This window comes from Patella vulgata, chromosome 1, assembly GCF_932274485.2.
Source record: "Patella vulgata chromosome 1, xgPatVulg1.2, whole genome shotgun sequence".
NCBI lineage: Eukaryota > Metazoa > Mollusca > Gastropoda > Patellidae > Patella > Patella vulgata.
Genome location: NC_065879.2, coordinates 24,729,446 through 24,752,200, shown reverse-complemented (window position 1 = coordinate 24,752,200; position 22,755 = coordinate 24,729,446). Strand labels below are relative to the sequence as shown.

General features: G+C 38.1%; 1 protein-coding gene across 4 annotated transcripts; it reads left to right on the top strand.

Annotated features, from left to right (window-relative positions):
* Nucleotides 1-54: 54 nt before the first annotated feature.
* Nucleotides 55-21,381, top strand: LOC126827956 (queuine tRNA-ribosyltransferase catalytic subunit 1). Of its 4 annotated transcripts, none has more exons than XM_050557540.2 (9): nucleotides 55-302; nucleotides 1,413-1,481; nucleotides 5,345-5,483; nucleotides 5,721-5,799; nucleotides 8,431-8,546; nucleotides 9,494-9,632; nucleotides 11,091-11,166; nucleotides 20,652-20,846; nucleotides 21,186-21,381. In XM_050557540.2, the coding sequence occupies exons 1-9, from the start codon at nucleotides 78-80 to the stop codon at nucleotides 21,333-21,335; spliced, it is 1,188 nt and encodes a 395-aa protein (XP_050413497.2). In that variant the 5' UTR covers nucleotides 55-77; the 3' UTR covers nucleotides 21,336-21,381. The 4 variants fall into 4 exon arrangements, with proteins under 4 accessions (XP_050413497.2, XP_050413518.2, XP_050413505.2 ...); XM_050557561.2 differs by having other exon boundaries at nucleotides 90-225; nucleotides 21,186-21,380; XM_050557548.2 differs by lacking the exon at nucleotides 55-302 and adding an exon at nucleotides 331-433 and having other exon boundaries at nucleotides 21,186-21,380.
* Nucleotides 21,382-22,755: the final 1,374 nt, after the last annotated feature.

Here is a 22,755-nt window from a genome sequence, read left to right as displayed (position 1 = left end):
TGCGCACATGTATTCTTTCGTTTACTTCCTGTTAAAAGTTTCAAATATGATTGGGTGAAAAGGGAATTACCCCGAACATGGCCGCCAAAGCAAAACATGTGTTTTCGCTCAAAATATTTGCTGAATGTTCAACGACTAAAGCTCGAACATGTCTTTTTACATTGCCACATTCTATCGTTGAGACGCCTGTATTCATGCCAGTGGGAACACAAGGAACGCTGAAAGGTCTGCTATTAGATCAGCTAGACGAACTGGATTGCAGAATTATGCTGGGGAATACCTATCATCTTGGCCATCGTCCAGTAAGAACTGAAATGACATCATAGGGATTTCCATTATAAACTAAAAGTAGCAGTTATGATTTTAATTATTTCCTATTTTTGATACGTCATTCAAAGGAAAAGTGGTATCAGGTTTACAAGGAAGATTAAGTGTAGGCCCTATGACTATTAGTTAGGAATAGTAAACAACAGAAAAAGAAATCGACAGTGCATCTCTTTGCTGAATGCCAGTCAAGTCGTCCACAACCAAAGTCGTACACACGAAAAATCTGGTTAAGTCGTCTACTCCCGTTGGTGAAGTCGTCCACACTCGTTGGTGGAGTCGTCCACACGACTTAGTATAATTTCTGGATATAGTAGTACGACATCAGCCTCCAGATCACTCGTGAAGGATGCTGCGTTGGACAGTTCTATTGGCCAATCTTGACAATAAAACTGCACACTCTGCACACTCTCCAACTCTCCATGAACGATCTGACGATACGTCTCCCGACTCATGGCCGTATTGCAAATGCGATGTTGCCAGCGATCACAACTATCACATTGCAATGCCTTTTGTCGGAGACGCACATGCTTGGAGCATACTACACAGAAACGTGGCTATAACCATAACACCAAATAATAATCAATACTTTATACAAAAACATCGATAATACTAATCAAACAAATAAAAATGCTAAAATCATAACGCCAATTAACAAACAATACAATAAACTTTATTACAAAAACATCGTTGATACTAATCAAAAATGTTACAATCATAACGTCAATTAAAAGCGAATATACTTTATTAAAAAAACATCGTTAATACTAATCAAACAATCAAAAATGCTACAATCATGACGCCAATTAACAAACAATACAAGTATACTTCATTGCAAAAACATCGGTGAACAAGAAACTAACAAAACAAACAATAACATTGGCGTTTTGAGTACGAGTAAATTGTGTACGAGTCTTATTCTTAGTTGTGGACGACATCACCAATAGTTGTGGACGACATCACCAATGCCTTGTGGACGACTCCACCAATGGGTGTGGACGACTTCACTGTGGACGACTTTGCTTGTGGATGACTTCACTGGCACCCTCTTTGCTAAAATAGACTTAATTGATTTTAATTTATTCCAGGGTCCTGAATTATTAGAAAAAGCTGGAGGTCTACACAAGTTTATGGGATGGAAGAGATCACTTTTAACAGTAAATAAAATTTCTAGCATTTGTGTAATACACCTGTGCAGCTTTTGGTGCCCCAGTGTATAGGGTTCTATACCAAAGACACAGTAGTTCAGCTCTTGAACGTACAGCTAGGGCGAGTGTAAACGAGCCAATTGGCTCCTTGTCAAAACTTTTTGACTGCCCAGTAAATTTTACTGGAGAACTTTTTACTGCTAAACGGTCGTGTGTCAGTCCTTGTGAACGCCTGTACATTTTAGTGAGAAAATAAGACTTTGCTTACCTCACTAGAGTCAGTAACACGATTACATGTCATTTGGAACTCACGTCATTTGGGACTCGCGTCATTTGGGACTCAAAAAAATATGACCACGACATTTGGGACTCGGGTATACGACATTTGGGACTTTGGTATACGTCGTTTGGGACTCGGGTATACGTCGTTTGGGACTCGGGATAATTTATTAGAAATAGGCCAATTCAAAACACGAAAGAAAATATTTATTAACATGAAACATGTGGTTAGTAAAAGGCTCAACCAAACGATGAGAAATGGCAACGATCAAAGCGGGATAATTAAAGCTGATTAACTGATAATCCCGATGTTATTGCAGTATGTTCAAAGAAACCTAACGGTTCTTTGGTGGATGAGGAAAAACGTGAGTTGTCTATCATCGAGAATGGCGGCCGTGTGTTGATTGCAGTTATACCGTTTCACGAAAAAGAGAAACAACAAAGTATTACTAAATATACACAAATTTTCAACAATATATTATTGTCAAGTTTTATACTCGCAGATAAAACAAAACAAAGGAGAAGTTTTATACTCGCAGATAAAACAAAACAATGGAGAACTAGCAGTGTTAATCGCGGTCTCAACAATCGCTGATCAACTAAATAAAACGAAAGACAACTAAGACAGCTGTTACTATATATCTCATAAATAAATAGTCCCAAATGTCGTTTGTGTTGAGTCCCAATTGACACCAATCAAGTCCCAAACGTCGTCAACTGAGTCCCAAATGTCGTTTATGTTGAGTCCCAAATGACGTGAGTCCCAAATGATGTGATATCAGTAACACCCTGTTAAAAATATGTCCCCTCCAGCTAAATATGTCCCAATTGACACCAATCAAGTCCCAAACGTCGTCAACTGAGTCCCAAATGTCGTTTATGTTGAGTCTCAAATGACGTGAGTCCCAAATGATGTGATATCAGTAACACGCTGTTAAAAATATGTCCCCTCCAGCTAAATACCTTTGGCGCCGCTGTCTGCAATTTATAGCCGTGATAATTCTTATCTACGGCTGCAATTGATACACTATTCAAGGCTTTGAGCAAATAAAATTGCAAAATTTTCAACACATATCATCACAGTTTGCATGGAAATAAGTAATCATGTTACAAATAGTGAAGAGTGGAACACTAAAATCATAATCTTACATGTATCTTACCGAACAGTTTTTCTACATTTTCGAGTTACATGACATCACATGATTCTGGTTCGGCAGCCATTATAAAACAAACAGAAATTTCGCATAGCAGTTGGGTTTAATCAAATCGTATAATTATACGGTAAGGTTTCACCTTTATTTCAATGGGAATTGGTTTTTTATATGTTAAGCTATGTACAGGACAGTTTGGGGTCAGTGTAATTGGAAATTAAGGGAGTTATAGGCCAGTAACTTTTTTGTAGTCAAATGACTACAAAATTTGCTCAAAGGAAGGCATTAGGACGGTCCACTACTGTGGCTGGAGCAAGACGGAAGACATCAGTAGTGGAACCATTTCTAGGGCGGCGTCATTGCAGTTTAAATATGGGTAAACTCACAAAATTGTTTTGAAATTGATATAATTATGTTGTTTACATTAGTGCGCTGAAGAAGTCTATTTAATTCAGTCATTGTTTTTTTGTATTTTAGAGGAGAGCCGAAATAACTCCCCTTAGTGAACAAATTGAAAATATCGCTCCCGTAAAAAAGCTCTCCCAGTTTCGATAAGAAGAGTGAGTTAGAAATTAAGGAGAGTGATCTGATCCCTAGGAGATTGATTATTTGTATGTATTGGAAATGGTTCTGAAGATCAATAACTGCGTGTAAGGGGTCATTCCTGGTTACAAAAAACAGATGATAATAAACATCGTCTGCTAAATAATAGTACTTGTAGTCGTACGGTCAAGTCAAACTTTTGCTATCGTCTAAAACTATATATGGTTACTAAATATATATATAGCTTGTATAAATTGTGTTTAAAAACATAACCCTATTAAAAATATAATCATAAACGCTTGAAAATTCCATCACAATATAATCTATTTCTTCTGGAATTATTCTCATCAGAAATTTTTCACGTGCCATCTCTTGTAATTTCACACATCTCGCGAGAGTTCTAATTTACATTTTAGTTAAATTAACCAATGATGCATATGCACCATCTTTTTTTAGCAACACATTCATCTGAATTTTATTACCATGTGCAATCACATTATACACTAATTGAATACACCAAATAAATGTTCACAATGACAGCATGGGAGCGATCGAAATGTGATTCTTTCACACTCTTTTAAAAAAAAATACATATGTCCATGATTAAGAAATAAGGAGAGCGATTTTAAATTTTAAGGCGAGGGAGAAAACCCTCCCCTTGATCGACGTTCAGGTGTGCGGCAGGCACTCAGGAGCTACTGCTCGCCTCAAAAAACAATGACTGTTTAATTTCAATAATTTCCGTTAATTTCGTCTGGACCTTGTTTCACTTTGTTGCACCTTGTGAACAGTCTAATAACAAAAGTATCAATGAATCTGTATGAAATTTATATGCATCATTTAAATTAGTGAAATGAAGAATCCTATTGAATTTCAGCAATTTCCATTAATTCAATCTAGGGTTACAGCCCTTGTTGAACCTCGTGAATGCTCTAACGACAATAGTTATCATTCGATCTGTATGAAATTTATATGCATCATTAAAATTAATGAAATGGACAAGCCTATTGAATTTAATTATTTCTAGAGTTATGGCCCTTTTTCACTTTATTGGACATTGTGATTGCTCGAATGACAAAAGTTATCTTCTGATATGTATGAAATTTATATGCATCATTTAAATTAGTGAAATGAAGAAGTCTATGGAGTTTCAGCCATTTCCGTTTAAATATTTCTAGAGTTATGGCCCTTGCTTCACTTTGTTGGACCTTGTGATTGCTCAAATGACAAAAGTTATCATCCAATCTGTATAAAATTTATATGCATCATTTAGATTAGTTAATATTTGTTAAATGACTTCGAACAATTTCGGTAAATTTCTTCCAGAGTTAACGCCCTTGTTTCAGTTTGTAGAACCTTGTGAACGCTCAAACAATGAAAATTATAATCTGATCTGTATGAAATTGTCTCGGGAATGCTGCCAATTAGCCTACCTACAAAAGAATAAATGAGACAACCCTTGTCGCCCGCTCAGACGATTTAGCTGCTATGGGCGTATGTTTTGTTGCCTGGCAACCTATCTTTAATTAAAATGATTAAAACTTAACAACATACCTGACATTGTCATCCCTTTACTTTCTACTGTGTGGGAACTGATTTTAGATCACACTACATGTATAATAATAATTGTTTATTTCCATAAAGAGCCTGACAAAATAATGTATAGTACAATCTTTAAAATCTGATACAGCTGACATATAAAACCATGCTGTACTGTCAGCATTTTAATGTGTGATGGGAATCCCATGGGATTAATTAACAAGAGTTGAGTTTCAGACAGTTATACAGAAAAATAAATAACCTTGTGTTAATCTCAAAAGAATAGAGATATTTTTCATTTTCAAAGTTTTCATCTGTTAGAATTAGCAACTAATACATTCCTGATGCTATGTTTTGTAGGATAGTGGAGGGTTTCAGATGGTATCATTATTAAAATTGGCTGAAATAACAGAAGATGGAGTACAGTTTGAATCACCACATGATGGATCTATTATGATGCTAACACCAGAAAAATCTATAGAAATACAAAATGCTATAGGTGAGAAAATTAAACTCCATTTATTTGATCATACCTCTGTATTGGGTGATGCTTGAAGTGTCTGGTTAATTGTGATGGATGAAGACTAAGGAAAGATGTAATGAATGGGGGGGGGGGGCAGAATCAATAGACCATGTTAATGTGAGAGAATTAAAAATAGCCCACTGAACCCCTTGATTGGGTAGGAATATATAATATATGCATATATTTGTTAAAATGTTCCTAAATCTCTTTCAGGTGCTGATATAATGATGCAGTTAGATGATGTAGTTCACAGTACTACCACAGGTCCTCGTGTTGAAGAAGCAATGCACAGGTTAACTCCCTTTTTCATTTTTATACGCCCACATTTTCATGTGGATGGATGTATATTGTTGTCGCCCCTGTCTGTCCGAACGCCCACATTTTGTTTGTAGACACTCTACAGGTCACAATTTTTATATGACCACATTCATAATGTGGACGTACATGTATATTGCCCCTGTCTGTGTGTATGTTTGTGTGTGTCCCCTACAGGCCACAATTCGTAAGTGATCATCTTGAAACTTTACATACTTATTCCTTATACCCTAAGGATGATCCCTATTGTTTTTTGGTGCATGCCCGACCCCCAGGGACAGCGCCACGCCCATTTCTTGTATTTGTTTTTTAGTCGTCTACAGGCTGCATTTCTTAATGTATCACCTTGAAACTTTGCATACTTATTGTTTGTTGTGATTGCCCCACCCCCAAGGGGCAGAGCCACGCCCATTTTCTTTTTGTGTGTCTGTATGTTACTTACAGCCCGCAATGGCCCAATGTTTGTGTGTCTTTTGTGTCACCTACATGCCACAATTCTTAACATCCTTTTGAAACTTTGCATACCTATTCTTTATACCCTAAGGATGACCCCTATTGTTTTTTGGTGCCTGTCCAACCCCCAGGGGCAGAGCCACACCCATTTTTTCTTTGTGTCTCGGGGGGGGGGGGATGAGAGGGGAGGGGATGGATGGCCGAATGGTTAGCCCGTGCGGACTGTGTCATTAAGTCAACTGGCGTGGTTTCGAATCCCCGGTTGTACGTGACAAGGAGTAGGGTTGCCTGTCCAACCTCGTGGGTTTTTGCCCACTGCTAAAGACCCCTACCTTCAAGCGAATTATTGAAATAAAATTAAACCATATGTTAGTCCTGAAATGACCTAGCCTGTGTCGAGTGGATGTTAAACCCCATCTCTCTCTCTCTCACTCTCTCTCTCTCTGTCTCTCTCTCTCTTTGTGTCTCTGTGTGTTGGCTACAGGTCATTGCTGGATTGGCTTCTGATACTTAAGCTTTTAAGGGAGTGTGTCTATTCTTCCCGTTCAATCAAATCTATCCTAAGTACAGCAACATGATAGCCCTTCGTTTAATCTGGGGTCTTCCCTAAAACTTTTGACAGTGATTTAAGGTATTAAAAACGGAGAAAGTCTTGTTCGTCTTCATACAGTATTGTTTTCATTGTATCCGTGTTGATAGCCTCATTTGTTATGCAATTAGTTTTTCTGCAATATTCTGCTATGCACTGGTTAATTGGGCATAATAAAATCGTGAGTCATGACTTAACGTTATGTAAACATCTTTGGTCCAATTTGGAGCTTTGTTTAAAGCGTAATCATATTGTTACGCAGTTAGCTATTGGTTGTTAATCGGACTATTGACTCGTCATAATTTGGAACATAAATCTGCTCCCATTAAAGCAGTGTTTAGTGGGATTAGCTGTAATCAAACGAAACACTGCTGGGAGTATGTTGATTGAGAGACTTATATTATTTGTGTCGAAAAGATAAAGTTTAGGAGTGTGTGACACAGATAAAGATGCAATTGAATGGAGTGGTGCAGCATTATTAGTATAATAAATCGAGGGGTTGTTACTTGATTTAACGTTCCTGAATTGAATTCTCTCAATCCCAAAACTACTAACAATCGAGCCATGTGCCAACTGCTTAAGAATATATCTCAACCAACCATGACAACTGAAAGATATTCGTTGTGTTTGATAACATCGTGATTCTACTCACACCAGCTCTTTTGTCGGGACTGACAAAACTGTGACTGGACTGTATTCCACATCACTCGATTGCAATTCTGACAATTTGGAGCGTTCTGTTTTGACAACTGACCATACCATGTATGTAGTACTTACACCATCTCTTGTGGTGACCATGTGAGTGATTTGCTGGAACTACCATGTCAGTGATTCATGTACATGTATGCTGCAATCATGAGCGAAATGTGGTTGATTTGGTGCAATTGTTTATAGAGAGAGAGAAATGGGGTTTAACGTCCACTCGACACAAACTAGGTCATTTCGGGACTAACATTTTATTATAAAAATTTGCTTGCGCGTAGGGGTTTTTAGCAGTGGGAGGAAACCAGAGGACCTGGAGAAAACCCACAAGGTTGGACAGGCGACCCTACTCCTTGCCACGTACAACCGGGGATTCGAAACCACGCCAGTCGACTCAATAACAGACTTTATGATACAGCGCACGCACGCTAACCATTCAGCCATCCAACCCTAGCTACTGTTTATAGCCATCAGTGATGTGCTACAACCATCTTGTCAGTGATATGGTACAGTCACCAGTAACCATGTGGATTGGTGGGCTGAAACCACCATGTCATTGATGTGATGCAACCACCAGTGACCATGTTAGCGATGTGATGCAACCACCAGTGACCAATGATATGGTGCAACCAAAATGTCAATGAAGTCATCTGTTCTCTACCATATGTGGTGCATCAAGCAGATCAGTGGTGAATTTCATATTACATGTACATGTAGGTGCTAAAACCACCATGTCAGTGATGTGTTATATTCAAATTGGCAGTAGTAATGTGGTACAGCCAAGTTCTCAGTTAGAACATTACAAGTACTCAACAATGATTGGACAATCTTAATATGTGCATTCACATATAATTTATGTTCTAGAACTATAAGATGGTTAGATAGATGTCTGAAAGCTAATAAGAGACCTGATGAACAATGTATATTTCCTATAGTTCAAGGGGGTTTAGATTCTCAACTACGGAAACAATGTGCAATAGGTAAGTATAGTTATGTTGTAATTGTCAGGTCAAAATATATATAATAAAAATAATGCCTTTATAAATCAAGCCTCTTTAGTTGTAGAACAAAGTATAAAATCGAGTTTTGAGAAATTCCATTTAGAACAATCTGTTCTCATGGTTTAATTTGGTCTATTTAGTAACAAAAAAGTGACTTTAACCTTGACTTTACAAGTCAACAGTGAGGCTGATGTCCCCTCTGCCAAATGTTTTAATCCGTAGCCAATTCAGTACAAATTTGCGGTATTCCATAAACACATATGGGGGGAAATGAGAAATAAAAATTTACTATGACTCTAAATCAAAGATCAATACTAATAAAAAATTGTTAGGGTTAATGAAAAGCACACTAATAAAGAGAGTTACATAGAACTAAACTAAGCAAGAGAATAAATGAATATGGTACTCAGCTGTTATAAAATCGGTTCTGTATCAATAGGAGTACCAGATAAATCTATAACCAGCACAGTTTAACTTGTGTCCCATTTTTGCAAGGAACCGAGTCATTTCAATGACAAACTTTCTATGACCTTATGTCTGATCACATAATTTACTTCAGCAATAATTTCCTGATATTTTGATGTCCTTCGCCTTTTGGTCAAGATTTTGGAACATAACTCTGTTTTTAATTGAGGTACAATGTTAAACTTGATTAAGATGTTCATTAGGTGAATTCTTGACTCAGTTCAATGATTAACTTTTCCCGCTAAAGCTCAGCAGAGCTAAGCAATTTCATTGGTCGATGCTTTGGCACAAGATAACTTTGGTTCTAATTGATGGAGAGTGATGAAACTTTGATCATGAACATTTTTTGCTTAGACTAAGTAAAGATAATCAGTTTGATTATTCAATACTTTCGAAAAAAATAAATGTGCAATTAATTAATGTGTGTCATCTATTTATTTTGGGATTGCTTGTTTTTCTAGAATTAACAAAACGCGATGTCGCAGGGTTTGCTATTGGAGGGTTAAGTGGTGGTGAGGAGAAAAGTTTATTTTGGAAAATGGTGACCTTATCGACAGATCATTTACCTCATGAGAAACCACGATATTTGATGGGTGTAGGGTAAGTTATTGTCAAACATTAGCCTTAGGACAATTTGCCCCTAAAATGAAATAATTTTAATGGAGGATGTCGCTCAAAGTATAGGTCGTACTCATGGGGTAGGTTCTGAGAGCCATTTGTCGAATGGGAGCCACAGTGGCTCAGTGAGTAAAACATTGACCCGTTGAGCTGGAGGTCCTGTGTTCGATTCTTGTGTTGACCGGGAAAGATCACCAGGATATTCCAGCATGGTTTCCCCTTGTCAGTGGTGTAGGACAGAGGGCCTGGCAAGGGACAAGTATAGTTGTTTGGATGGAGCGAAAAACTGATGTCCTGTGTACGCTTGGTGTGCACATAAAAGATCCCCTGGCTGTTAGAATTCGATATAAGTGTAGGCTGTAGTGCCGCTGTCCAGATAAAATTTCCCCAGAGCCCAGTGGGAGTAGGACGTTAAACCCCATTTCATTTCATTTCCTTTTTGATTATCTTTAAAAAATCATATAAGAGAGGGCAAGTCTGGTCTATGTTGGGACTAACATGGTATGTCTTTCTTTTAATCATTTCCTAATAGGGTCTTTAATTAACATTGAAAGGAAACAGGAGAATGTAATGAAGCCCTCAAGGTTAGGCATGCTACAGTATTCTTTTTATGGGTTCAAAACCATGATGTTTCCATAGATAACAGACCATATGAACTAAATCATGTGTATTAGAAATGAAATGGGGTTTAACGTGTGCCATGGTGTAAATTATGCTAGGACAGCAGCATTTTCACCTACTCTCATAGAATTTCAACTGCCAAGGGTTCTTTTTACGTTTTTCCATATTTTCATATGTAACTTCAATAAAGTAGTCTCCCCTCTTCAGAGTTGTGTAATGGCTGAAGAATAAATATGTCTTAGAATCTACACTACCTCTTCCTTGGCTCCTAGCTTCCCTATTTATGTACCAAATCCACAATCCTGATACAACACTACACACGCCAATGTGTACATGGGTGGATTTCGATTTTATCATCCCATGCAAACAACTACACACTCTTTTCTTGCCAGATTCTCTGTCTGACACCTCTGGAATAACCCATAGCAATATTGTTGGTCAACACCAGGCCCTAAGTTCACGAAGCATTCTCAGACTTAAGTTAAGAATTTACTCAAAATTGTTAGCCTTATTTTAACTAAAATATAGCCCATTATAAAAATTTTCTTGTTTTATTGTATCAAATATATGAATAAGAAACTATGTGTAAAGTTTTGTGTTTCTGGATCAAAGATATTTCTCATAAACAGTGAGAATACTTTCTTAAGTCTGAGAATACTTTGTGAACTCGGGCCATGCCATACTCACTGAGCCATCATTTAGTTCCCACATGTATTAGAAACCCAACCACCAATCAAAATGTACTCTCAAAATGGCTTTTGTAAAGTGTTAGTGTTGAGGAGTTATTAAGCCCTACGCTATTCTGTTTTATATTTGAAGGTTTGCAGTAGATCTGGTTGTTTGTGTGGCCCTTGGATGTGATATGTTTGATTGTGTGTATCCAACACGCACAGCAGTAAGTATATATTTATTCTTTACATATCATTCAAATTCTTTTCTGGTAAGGAAACAATAAAATATCAAATGTAGAAAGTGCTGGGACATATTCACCATGGATTATAGTGGAGCTGTTTGATAGCAAATCAAGGCTTTTCTTAGGATACAATCAGTGATAAGTGTGTAAACATTACATTTGAATGCTATTATTCTAATTATTTGCAGGCATTTATTTGAAAATTTGAATTAAAAAAAAAAAAAAAATTCTAATATATTTATGAAGATATGTTAAAGGAGCTAAATCGCTAACATTTGGGACCTAGAAATTGACAAAAGTGGGTCGCAACGCATATAATACTGTAATATGAATGTATACTATTCAAAAAAAGTAGGGGATATTTGATTTTGGGGGCATAATATGCAAATGACTACGAAAAAAGTCACTATAGAACCTAACAGAAGAAACATTTCCAGTTACATGTGACGTCCAAACGCACCAATAGCTACCGCATGGAATGCAGGTGATGCTTGGGATCATCATGGGGGTCCAACCCAAGATTTGCACGACTCTGACTTTGAATGTTACAGTCATTGTGGCATTGAATTCCAGGGTGGAAACATCAGTTTAATTGTTTTAGTGACCAGAAAACAAATTTTGATATGCGTCGGCTTACCCAAAATGAAAGGTTACGTGCCCTTGGCATGCTACAGATCGGCACAACACAGGCGGTTGTGGCGCGGACGATAAATGTTTCTCAGTCTGTCATAAGCAGGCTATGGTCCAGATACCGTGATACACAATCTGTACAGGACAGACCACGCTCAGGTCGACCAAGGGCGACAACTCAAGCCCAGGATCGATTTATCCGTACCTTGGCCTTGAGAAATCGTGTCATCACAGCAAATCAGATCAGCGCTCGTCTTAAAACAGACACTGGTGTGAGAGTGAGTGGCCAGACGATTCGGAATCGACTGCATAGGGGTCACCTTCGCGCCCGACGTCCTCGCGTGATCCCTTGTTTGAGAGATCATCACATTCAGGCAAGACGTCGTTGGTGTAGGGATCGTCAACACTGGGATAATCGACGCTGGAGCAATGTGATGTTTTCAGATGAGTCAAGGTTCACTGTTGATTTTTTGGACAGACGTAGGAGGGTGTGGCGTCGTCGAAACGAGCGCTTCCAAGACGTTAACGTCATCAGACATGATCGATTTGGGGGTGGTTCTGTTATGGTGTGGGGAGGCATCACTGTTGCTGGAAGAACAGCTTTACATGTTGTTGCAGGGCGTGTTACAGGCCAGTACTACCGGGACAACATCTTGGCAGACCATGTTGTGCCGTTCGCACGACGTCATGGCCGCCGTTTCATCTTCCAGGATGACAACGCAAGATGTCACAGGGCCAGGATCGTTACAGGTTACCTCCAACAACAGAACATCACCACATTACCTTGGCCAGCACTGAGTCCCGACCTCTCCCCCATCGAGCATGTCTGGGACATGCTTGGACAGAGGTTACGTCAACGTCAACAACGTCCTGCCAATGTCCAAGAACTTTCTGCTGCGTTGCAACAGGAATGGGACAATCTGGACCAAAATGACCTTAGACGTCTCATTAGGAGTATGCCACGTCGGATCAATGCTTGTTTGGCAAACAGAGGAGGATTTACCCGTTACTGACTTGGTTGTGTGCCCGCAGCCGATCAATTTATGTATTTTAGTTTAACGGTTAGAGGGAGGCAACTCTCTTTATTAAAAAGGATGATGTATACAAGCGGGAAGCGTGCAAAAGAAAGATGGCGAAGTAAACAGCGGTCTCAAACTATTTGAAACCGTTGTCAACGGTATTAACGTTAAAGTTTTCCTATAGATGCTCAATGCTTATGTCACACGGTTAACGGATATTGAGTGTCGATGGCGAACTGTATAAGCTGCTAGTTTAAGGTCTCAATTCGTCGTGTCTATGTGAAAGGCTAACGGTAAACAAGACATCGGCTATTGAGTATTGGTAACGGCATGGCTGCAGTTTCAAGTTAAAGGGACGGTGACGCGTTTCAATACCGCTATGTACAAGGTTTAAGGTTTACTTATAAATCCTATGGTGGACAGAATAAAGAAATTTTATGGTTTAAATGTATTTACTTTATCGAGTTTACGGCCACCAAATTAGTTTCAAATAGTAAAAATTATTGACTTCTCGCCATACATACGTATTGTCAAATGGTTGAAATAGAATAGCCGCTCATATAGACTGAATGAACGTTGTAAAACTGTTTCGTTTAATGGTTATTAAGTGACTTTCCATAGATTAAAGTGCATGACACGTCCTATAGTGTTTTGATAGTTTGTCTACAGTCAATTGTCGACAGTTTATCAACATGGATTCACGTAAAGACTTGATAATAGAACTTCGTAATAACAATAATGAAGATACGGTAGCAGAACGGGATAGCGATGATGATAGTACTTTACACACCAGTTCAAATAAATCAAGGCACACGAAGAAAAGTCACAAAAGTTCAAATTCGTCTAGTTCGTCAAGATATTCAAGTTCTATGATCCGAGCAAGGGAAAAGGCCAAAGTTGCAGAACTGCTGACTGAACAGGCGATGTTGTCTAAAACTCAACAAATTCAGAAATTAGAACTTGAAGTGAAAATCGCTAAAGCTCAAGCCAGAGAGAAGGCTTTCCGTGAAATCGTTGATGAAGATAATGTAAACAGATTGTCAAACGAATATATTGTTCTTTCAGAAGTCAACGGATCCTCAAGTAACAGTGATCATTCTAGTACGGTAAAACCAAGTGATCTTCCACATACAGCCATACCGCCATTGATACATGTAAATGATAAACAAACAAGTGCAAGTAATTTAAATCAACCCATCTCGAGTACACCGCTTATTTATCGTCAACCGCGAGAGCAAACCCTGCCTAACTGCACAAAGAATACCACACCGCAAGGTCAACGTCTTAACCCCACAGCCAATGAATTTCAACCGACAAACACTGAATGTTTGGATTCAACACAGTTACAGACAAGGTCAAACGAAAATCAGAATGCTACAAGCTCTAATATTCAACACGATGTGGTTTTGATGCATAGACAATTAATGGCTGCAATGACATTACCTCAACCGGAAGTAAATAAGTTTAAAGGCGACCCGATAGAATACACGCCATTCATTAAAGCCTTCAACGCAAGGATTCGGTCTAAAGTCTCCAACAGTGCCGATTGTCTCTATTATCTTGAACAGCACTTAGAAGGAGAGCCTAGACATTTAATCGACGGATGTTTACATCTAGATCCCGAAGAAGGATTTGAAGAAGCGTTACAACTTTTGGATCAAGAATATGGCGACCCATACAAGCTTTCAATATCGTACACAGACAAAGTTCTTAATTGGTCCTTAGTTAAAGAAGATTCGTCAGCATTAAAGAAATTTTCTCTGTTTCTCATCAAGTGTAGAAACGCCATGAGTAGTTTATCTTATATGTTAGTCTTGAATCACCCACCAAATATGCAGTGCATTGTACAGAAACTCCCATACAGTCTTCAAGCAAGATGGAGAGAACGTGTTGTCCGAATGCGAAAGGTTGAAATGAAAACTGCATTATTCACTGACCTGGTAGACTTTATAAAGGATGCTGCAGAAGCTGCAAACGATCCCATATACGGTAAAGACGCTTTGGTGAAATCGAGTTCAACGAACAGTCAAGCTACTAAACCACATTATCAGCATAAAGATTTACATGGACATGGTAGGAAACCGTTTATACCCAAACAGAAAAGCTTTGCTACAAATACGAGTTCAGTATCGTCGAATTCCGGGTGCTCAAACGGGACCGGGTACAAAAATCAGTTATCAGAAGTTGGACTAAGCTGTAAACTTTGTAAGGGCGCTCATGGTTTAGATAATTGCCCAACCTTTGCGAAGAAAACAATGGAAGATAAGAAGACTTTCTTGGTAAACAATAGACTCTGCTTTAGTTGCTTCGGAACAAATCACATGGCTAAGGGATGTTTACAAAAGGCCACATGCAGTAAATGTCAAAAGAAACATCCAACAACTTTACATATTGATGGATTCAGTCTTCAAATGGTTGATAATCATCTTGAATCGTCTAAGGCTAGTGAAAATACAGCTAACTTGATATCAGATGTTATTCCTAAAACAGTGTGCAATGTAACCAGATCAGTAAACTCTATTATTTTACAACCCATCCTTCCAGTACGTTTACAGTGGAAAGATAAAATGGTTATTACGCTTGCCTTTTATGATAATGGCAGCAGCGGTTGTTTTCTACTAAAAGACACCCAGACGAAATTAAATGCCAAAGGAGTCTCAACGAAAGTACAACTGGGCACCATGCATGGTCAAGACATGTTAGACTCAGAAATGATAAATAACCTGTTGGTGCTTGACATCGATGGCAATAATGGAATAGAATTACCTAAAACGTACACAGTAGGTGAAATACCCGTCACACTCTCACAGGTTCCTACACCAGAAATCGTTAGTAAATGGGAACACCTTCAAGATATAGCAAAGAAAATCCCTCAACTTATTCAAGGATGCGACATTGGGCTTCTCATCGGTAGTAATTGTCCCGTAGCTCTAGGGCCGTTAGAAGTAAAACCTAGTGAAGGAAATGGACCATTTGCTATGCGCTTGCCTCATGGTTGGACCTTGTGTGGGCCAGTTGCCGTAGAAGAATCTTTGTCAACAAACGAAGTCTCAGTAAATCGCATAACTGTTAGAGAAGTAGAAAGGTTCAAGGAAATATTCTCACCGCAAACAGTTCTTGAAATGTTCGAAAGAGACTTTAACGAGGATCCGATCAATCAAAACTCAGAAGAATATGGTTTGTCTCAAGACGACAGGAAGTTTATAGAAATTGTCAATGATGGTATAAGTAACGTAAACGGCCACTATCAGATCCCACTTCCTTTTCGTAAAGAGCATATTCTCTTCCCAGATAACCGACTTCAAGCTGTTAAACGCTGTGAATGGCAGAAGAAAAAGATGTCAAGCGATTCTCAGTATTATGAACATTATAAACGTTTTATTCAAGACAATATCGATAAGGGTTTTATCGAGAAAGTTCCTGAAAATGCCTCACCGGAACCAGGACATTCGTGGTATCTTCCTCATCATGGGGTCTACCACCCTCGTAAATTAGACAAGATACGAGTCGTGTTCGATTGTAGCGCGCAGTACCAAGGTATCTCTTTGAATAATCAGCTACTACAGGGCCCAAACCTGACAAACTCATTGATTGGTGTATTAACTCGATTTCGGGACGAACGTATCGCATTCATGGGAGACATCGAATCAATGTTCCATCAGGTAATGGTCCCACCTCACCATCGAGACTTTCTACGACTTCTATGGTGGAAGGACGGCGACATTGATAACGACTTAGAGGAGTTCCGTATGTGTGTACATCTGTTTGGAGCTGCCTCATCCCCCAGCTGCTCAAACTTCGCATTAAAGAAGACTGCGGATGAATCAGAAGAAGAGTTTGGTAAAACTGTCGCAAATGTTATTCGTAATAACTTTTATGTAGACGATTGCCTCAAAAGTGTCAAGACTCCAGAAATCGCTAAAGACTTAATACGAAGGTTACAAGGTGCATGCCTTAAAGGCGGATTTAGGTTGACCAAGTTCATCTGTTCTGATAAAGAGGTTCTTGAATCTATTCCAGAGGACGAAAGGGCTAAGGAAGTTCGGGAGTTGGATTTGAATTTAGACCTACCAGTAGAACGAGCACTTGGCGTAAAATGGGTTGTTTCATCGGACACTTTTGGTTTCACAATCACCTTAAAGGACAGACCTTTAACTCGCAGAGGTATCTTATCCATGGTATCGTCAATCTATGACCCACTCGGATTTGTTTCCCCGGTAACGTTAACAGCCAAACGAATATTACAGGATTTATGCCGCCTTGATCTTGATTGGGATGACGCTATACCAGTGGAGTATCAACGACAATGGTTAAACTGGAAAGATAATCTTCTGGCTTTAGAGAAGATAGAGATTCAACGATGTGTTAAACCGGTTGAATTTGGACCTATACTATCAAAGCAAGTTCATGTATTTTCGGATGCAAGTTCTACAGCGTATGGAGCGGTTGCTTATCTTCGACTCAAGGATAATAACGATCGAATACACTGTTCATTTTTACTAGGTAAAAGTAGACTCGCACCGATAAAGACAGTTACTATACCGAGACTCGAACTAACGGCCGCTACAGTATCAACACGCATTGGCCAACTGTTGTTAAATGAGTTGACTGATAAACCGGATTCTGTCTTTTATCACACAGACTCAACTACTGTCTTAAGATACATTCATAATGACCAACGACGATTCAAAATCTTTGTTGCGAACAGAGTTCAAACGATTCGTAACTGCTCAGAACCATCCCAATGGCTGTATATCGACACTAAAAGTAATCAAGCTGATGACGCCTCACGTGGTTTAACAAGCTTAACATTCCTACAGTCAAACAGATGGCTTAAAGGTCCCGAATTCTTATGGAAGCCAGAAGAGGAATGGATCAAACAACCAGTGTTACCTGGACTAATTCCCTCATCAGATCCTGAAGTAAAGGATGAAGTTTCTAATTGTGTAACGAACGTAACTTGTTCTGATAATAATCCTGTGAAGTTGTTTATTGAACACTATTCAGATTGGCACAGATTAAAACGTGCTGTTGTTATATTTTTACGGTTTAAATCAATTCTACTGCGTTTGAGTAAGGACAGAAAAGATCATAATCATTTAAATAGATCAGAAGAAGCCTTTATGACTGAACGGAGGAAATCCTCATTCAGATCCTTAAACTTACCCATAACTGTATTAGAAATGGAGAAAGCAGAAAGTAGTATTTTTAAGTACGTTCACGAACATCAATACGCTGAAGAACTTAAAGTTCTTAGATCAACAGACTTCAATCAGAATAATCGTCGCCAACAGTTTAAGTGCAAAAAGTTGTTAACGAAGAATTTGTCAAATTTATGGAAGCTCGATCCAGTTATCGATAATGGTGTTCTCCGCGTTGGTGGACGGTTAGACAAAGCCGACGTCTCGGAATCCTTAAAGCACCCTGTAATCGTTCCCAGAAAGGGTCACTTAACAGAACTCATCATTCGCCATGCTCATCAACGACTTGCTCATGCAGGAAGAGGTCATGTTCTAGCATCGCTACGAGAAAAGTATTGGATAATAGGAGCCAACGCCGCAGTACGCCAGGTGATAACTAAATGTGTTCCCTGTCGACGCAACCGAGCTAAACCAAACATACAGAAAATGGCGGATTTGCCAGCCGAAAGAGTCAACCCCTCACCACCGTTTACCTACGTGGGATTAGATTATTTCGGACCGTTCTATATTAAGGATGGACGACGTGAACTTAAACGTTACGGAGCTATTTTCACTTGTCTAGCTAGCAGAAGTATTCACATCGAAGTTTCGAACTCTTTGGAAACGGATTCATTCATACAAGCTCTTCAACGTTTCATAGCCCGAAGAGGACCCGTTAGACAGATACGAAGTGATAATGGATCCAACTTCATTGGTGCCGAAAAGGAGCTTCGTCAGGCATTAGATGAAATGGACAAGGATAAAGTTAGAAATAAATTACTGCATTTCAACGTTGATTGGATATTCAACCCCCCAACGGCAAGCCACATGGGAGGAATTTGGGAGCGCCAAATTCGCTCAATTAGAAAGGTCTTCAATTTTCTCCTCAAGGAACATGGAAGATGTCTAGATGATGAATCGTTTAGAACTTTAATGTGCGAGGTCGAACAAATCTTAAACTCTAGACCTCTTACATTCTTTTCTTCTGATAAAGACGATTTAGATCCCTTAACGCCCAATCACATCTTAACTACTAAGACTCAAGTTGTTTTATCACCGCCTGGATGTTTTCAACGTGAAGATCTATATCTACGTCGCAGGTGGCGCAGAGTCCAGTATCTCGCCAATCTGTTTTGGACCCGATGGAAGAAGGAGTATATGATATGTTTACAGGAACGCAATAAATGGTGTCATCCTCAACGTAATGTCCAGATTGATGATATTGTTCTTGTGTGTGATGACAGTCTCCCTAGAAACGAATGGATAATGGGAAGAATCGTTTCAACAGAAACTGATAATAAAGGACTAGTTAGAGCTGCTAAAATTAGAACGTCAACCACTCAACTACGCCGACCTATTGCTAAATTGGTTCTACTACTTGAGAAGGAAGATGGTGATTAACGTGTTAAAGTGACTTTTAAGTGATTTAATGTTTAATAGTATTTAAATGACTTTAATGGTATTACGGTTTAACGTGGACAATTTTTAATGTGTTTAAACGGCTGCAGTTATTAAGACTGAATATTAGTTTGTAAATTGATTTCCTAATTTAGGGACCGGGTATGTGCCCGCAGCCGATCAATTTATGTATTTTAGTTTAACGGTTAGAGGGAGGCAACTCTCTTTATTAAAAAGGATGATGTAAGCAAGCGGGAAGCGTGCAAAAGAAAGATGGCGAAGTAAACAGCGGTCTCAAACTATTTGAAACCGTTGTCAACGGTATTAACGTTAAAGTTTTCCTATAGATGCTCAATGCTTATGTCACACGGTTAACGGATATTGAGTGTCGATGGCGAACTGTATAAGCTGCTAGTTTAAGGTCTCAATTCGTCGTGTCTATGTGAAAGGCTAACGGTAAACAAGACATCGGCTATTGAGTATTGGTAACGGCATGGCTGCAGTTTCAAGTTAAAGGGACGGTGACGCGTTTCAATACCGCTATGTACAAGGTTTAAGGTTTACTTATAAATCCTATGGTGGACAGAATAAAGAAATTTTATGGTTTAAATGTATTTACTTTATCGAGTTTACGGCCACCAAAGGTTGTGATGCTGTGGTAACTTTGCTGTTTGACCCCGGGTATCATTTTACCCTTATAATGGTCAGTCTGTGCCTTACTTAGTCTAACGATCAGTTGGAATAAATCGATGAATGTGAACTTCATTTCATTTTGTCATTTGTTTCTTCGTCAGTTTCATTAGGTGACTTTAATAACACTTAAAAATCAAATATCCCCTACTTTTTTTGAATAGTATATATAAACTGATTTATATTCAATGGTTTCCGTTTTTACTCCAATTTCAAATCAGTTATGTTCGGCGAAATAAGCCAGCAGTCTCAAGCCCGTGCAAATTTCTAGCGTCTGGTCATTAGGTGCAATGTGTCTAGCCTCGTCCCTCGAGTCTCTTGATACAACTGGGGCTGAAGCGCATAATGGTACACGATTCGTGTACCAATGGTAAAATGTTTATTTTGTCTTAAATATTGGATATCAAAAGCCCATCTTTTTCCGGTAAGATCACAACATGAATGTTGATTTAATTTGACGAATAGTGTTTTCACTGTTGAAAATTTTGGATGATATTGAGTTGGAGACTTGGCTACTTTAACTAATATAAGGTATGAAAATATCTTTCAGAGGTTTGGCAGTGCTTTAGTTGATACCGGTTTATTGAATCTAAAGAATAAAAGTTTTAGTGAAGATTTTCAACCCATAGACAAGGACTGTCAGTGTTCTACATGTAAATCGTACACTAGAGCGTATCTACATACTATGGTTACTAATGAAACGGTTGCGTGTTCTCTAGTTACAGTACATAATGTAGCTTATCAGGTAAAATATTTTTCTCTTCTAATATTTCTTAATAAAACAAACTCTGAGCAATGATTTCTTGTTGGCTGTTTATTCCTTAGATATTTTGATGGTGGGATAAAAGAAGTGTACGCATTGGTACAGTTTGAGCATGATTATTTCAAACTGTTGTTTCTTGTCTGTAATTTACCTGAACTATTGTTTCTTTATTGTAATTGTCATGAACATTTGTTTCTTTTGCTGAATTTGCTTGAACTATTGTTCGTTGTACTAAATTTGTCATAAACTATTGTTTCTTGTGCTAATTCAGTCATGAACCATTGCCCTTTGGTTATTGTATATTTTATTTCTTTATTTCAGCTACGGCTAATGAAAAGAATAAGAGAAAGTATCTTAGAAGACAAATTTCCTAAATTTATACAGACCTTTTTTACTACCATGTTTCCCAATAAAAATTACCCAGAATGGGCTGTCGAGGCGCTAAAAAGTGTAAATGTAAATCTTACGTGATATTTATTAATTTGTATGCTTGATATATAATATAGTGATTGTTATCCATAAAACTGTGTTGTGTTATGATATTTATTAACTTTTGTTTTAGCAATAAATTTGTTTTCATAAAACAAAATTATATGTAATTGCTCCCCATCTTTATCCTGTCAGACAGGTAAAGTGAGAAAAAAACCATGAATTTATGTTTTTGGAAACAAATATTCTGCTTTCTAGTCAGACAGGTAAAAGTGCTTGAAATCTGTTGACTTTTACTTGATAATAAAACACTAATTTTACTTTCTTTTAAATATCAGTCACATATGCGCGACATTTATTCAGGCAATTTCATTATTTGATTCAGTGCTCACAGGCGACTGGCTTTGCAGGACACAAATTGCTTCAGATGCATCAGTAATGCGAAAGTCTTTCTTTATTATTAGCAGCCATGCGAATATTTACCGATGATCAATTTGTGGTTTCTAAGCGAGAGGGTTTTTTTTGGCATCATCATTATTTGTTAAGTCTGTTTTTCGTAAAGTAAAATTTCTTGTGTACGGTGTACACAGTCACAACAGTGATTGATAAGTTGACTGGAATTCAGAACGGCACAGACTGAGATTTTGGTTGCAGGACCTAGGCTATTTTGGACCAAATTTTAGTATTAAACTTTGACTTTAGCTAATAGTAGCCATGGTTCATACAATGTTCTACTGTTTTGAATTTTTGTAGACATTCACCACATATATTAAATGGGAGTCTAAAGGTTGTATCTTGCATATTTCACCCCTTGTGTCTTTAGACTCAGAATTTTTTTGCACATCCTTTTATCTAATTTGACATACTTTTAAGCCAATAAAAACAGGTTTCATAGATATTGTATCAAAGAGCTGAATCTGCCTATTACAGGTCTTTCTTTAGGCCTTAAATGGTATATAAATTAGACATTTATTAACATGACAAGACATGGTTCAGCCATTTAATAAAGTAATTTAAAAATAGAGAAGCAAGGTTAAGCCTCAAATAACCAGCATCGTGGTTACGACAATAAACAATCAATGCACACATTTTGTCAACACTTCAAACAGTGATAACTGCGCTCAGAATAGTAATTTGAATGAAAAATTCAACTTGGTACCAAAGCATAACAAGCAGCCCATCCATATGGTTTTACAGTTAATTCGGTATCTGTTGAAATTATTGTTGAGCCTCTACTGCATGTTATCAATGATATTCAAGCGATTAAAGGTGAATCTATTTCCCTGATATAAAACTAGAAAAAACTATAAATTACTTACTTTCAGTCCTTATTTTAAGCCCTGGATGTTTAGCCAAATAGGTGCGGACAGCTTCATGTTGTTTAAATAACTACATATATGCATTTCTTATATATAGAGAGAGAAATGGGGTTTAACACCCACTTGACACAAACCAGGTCATT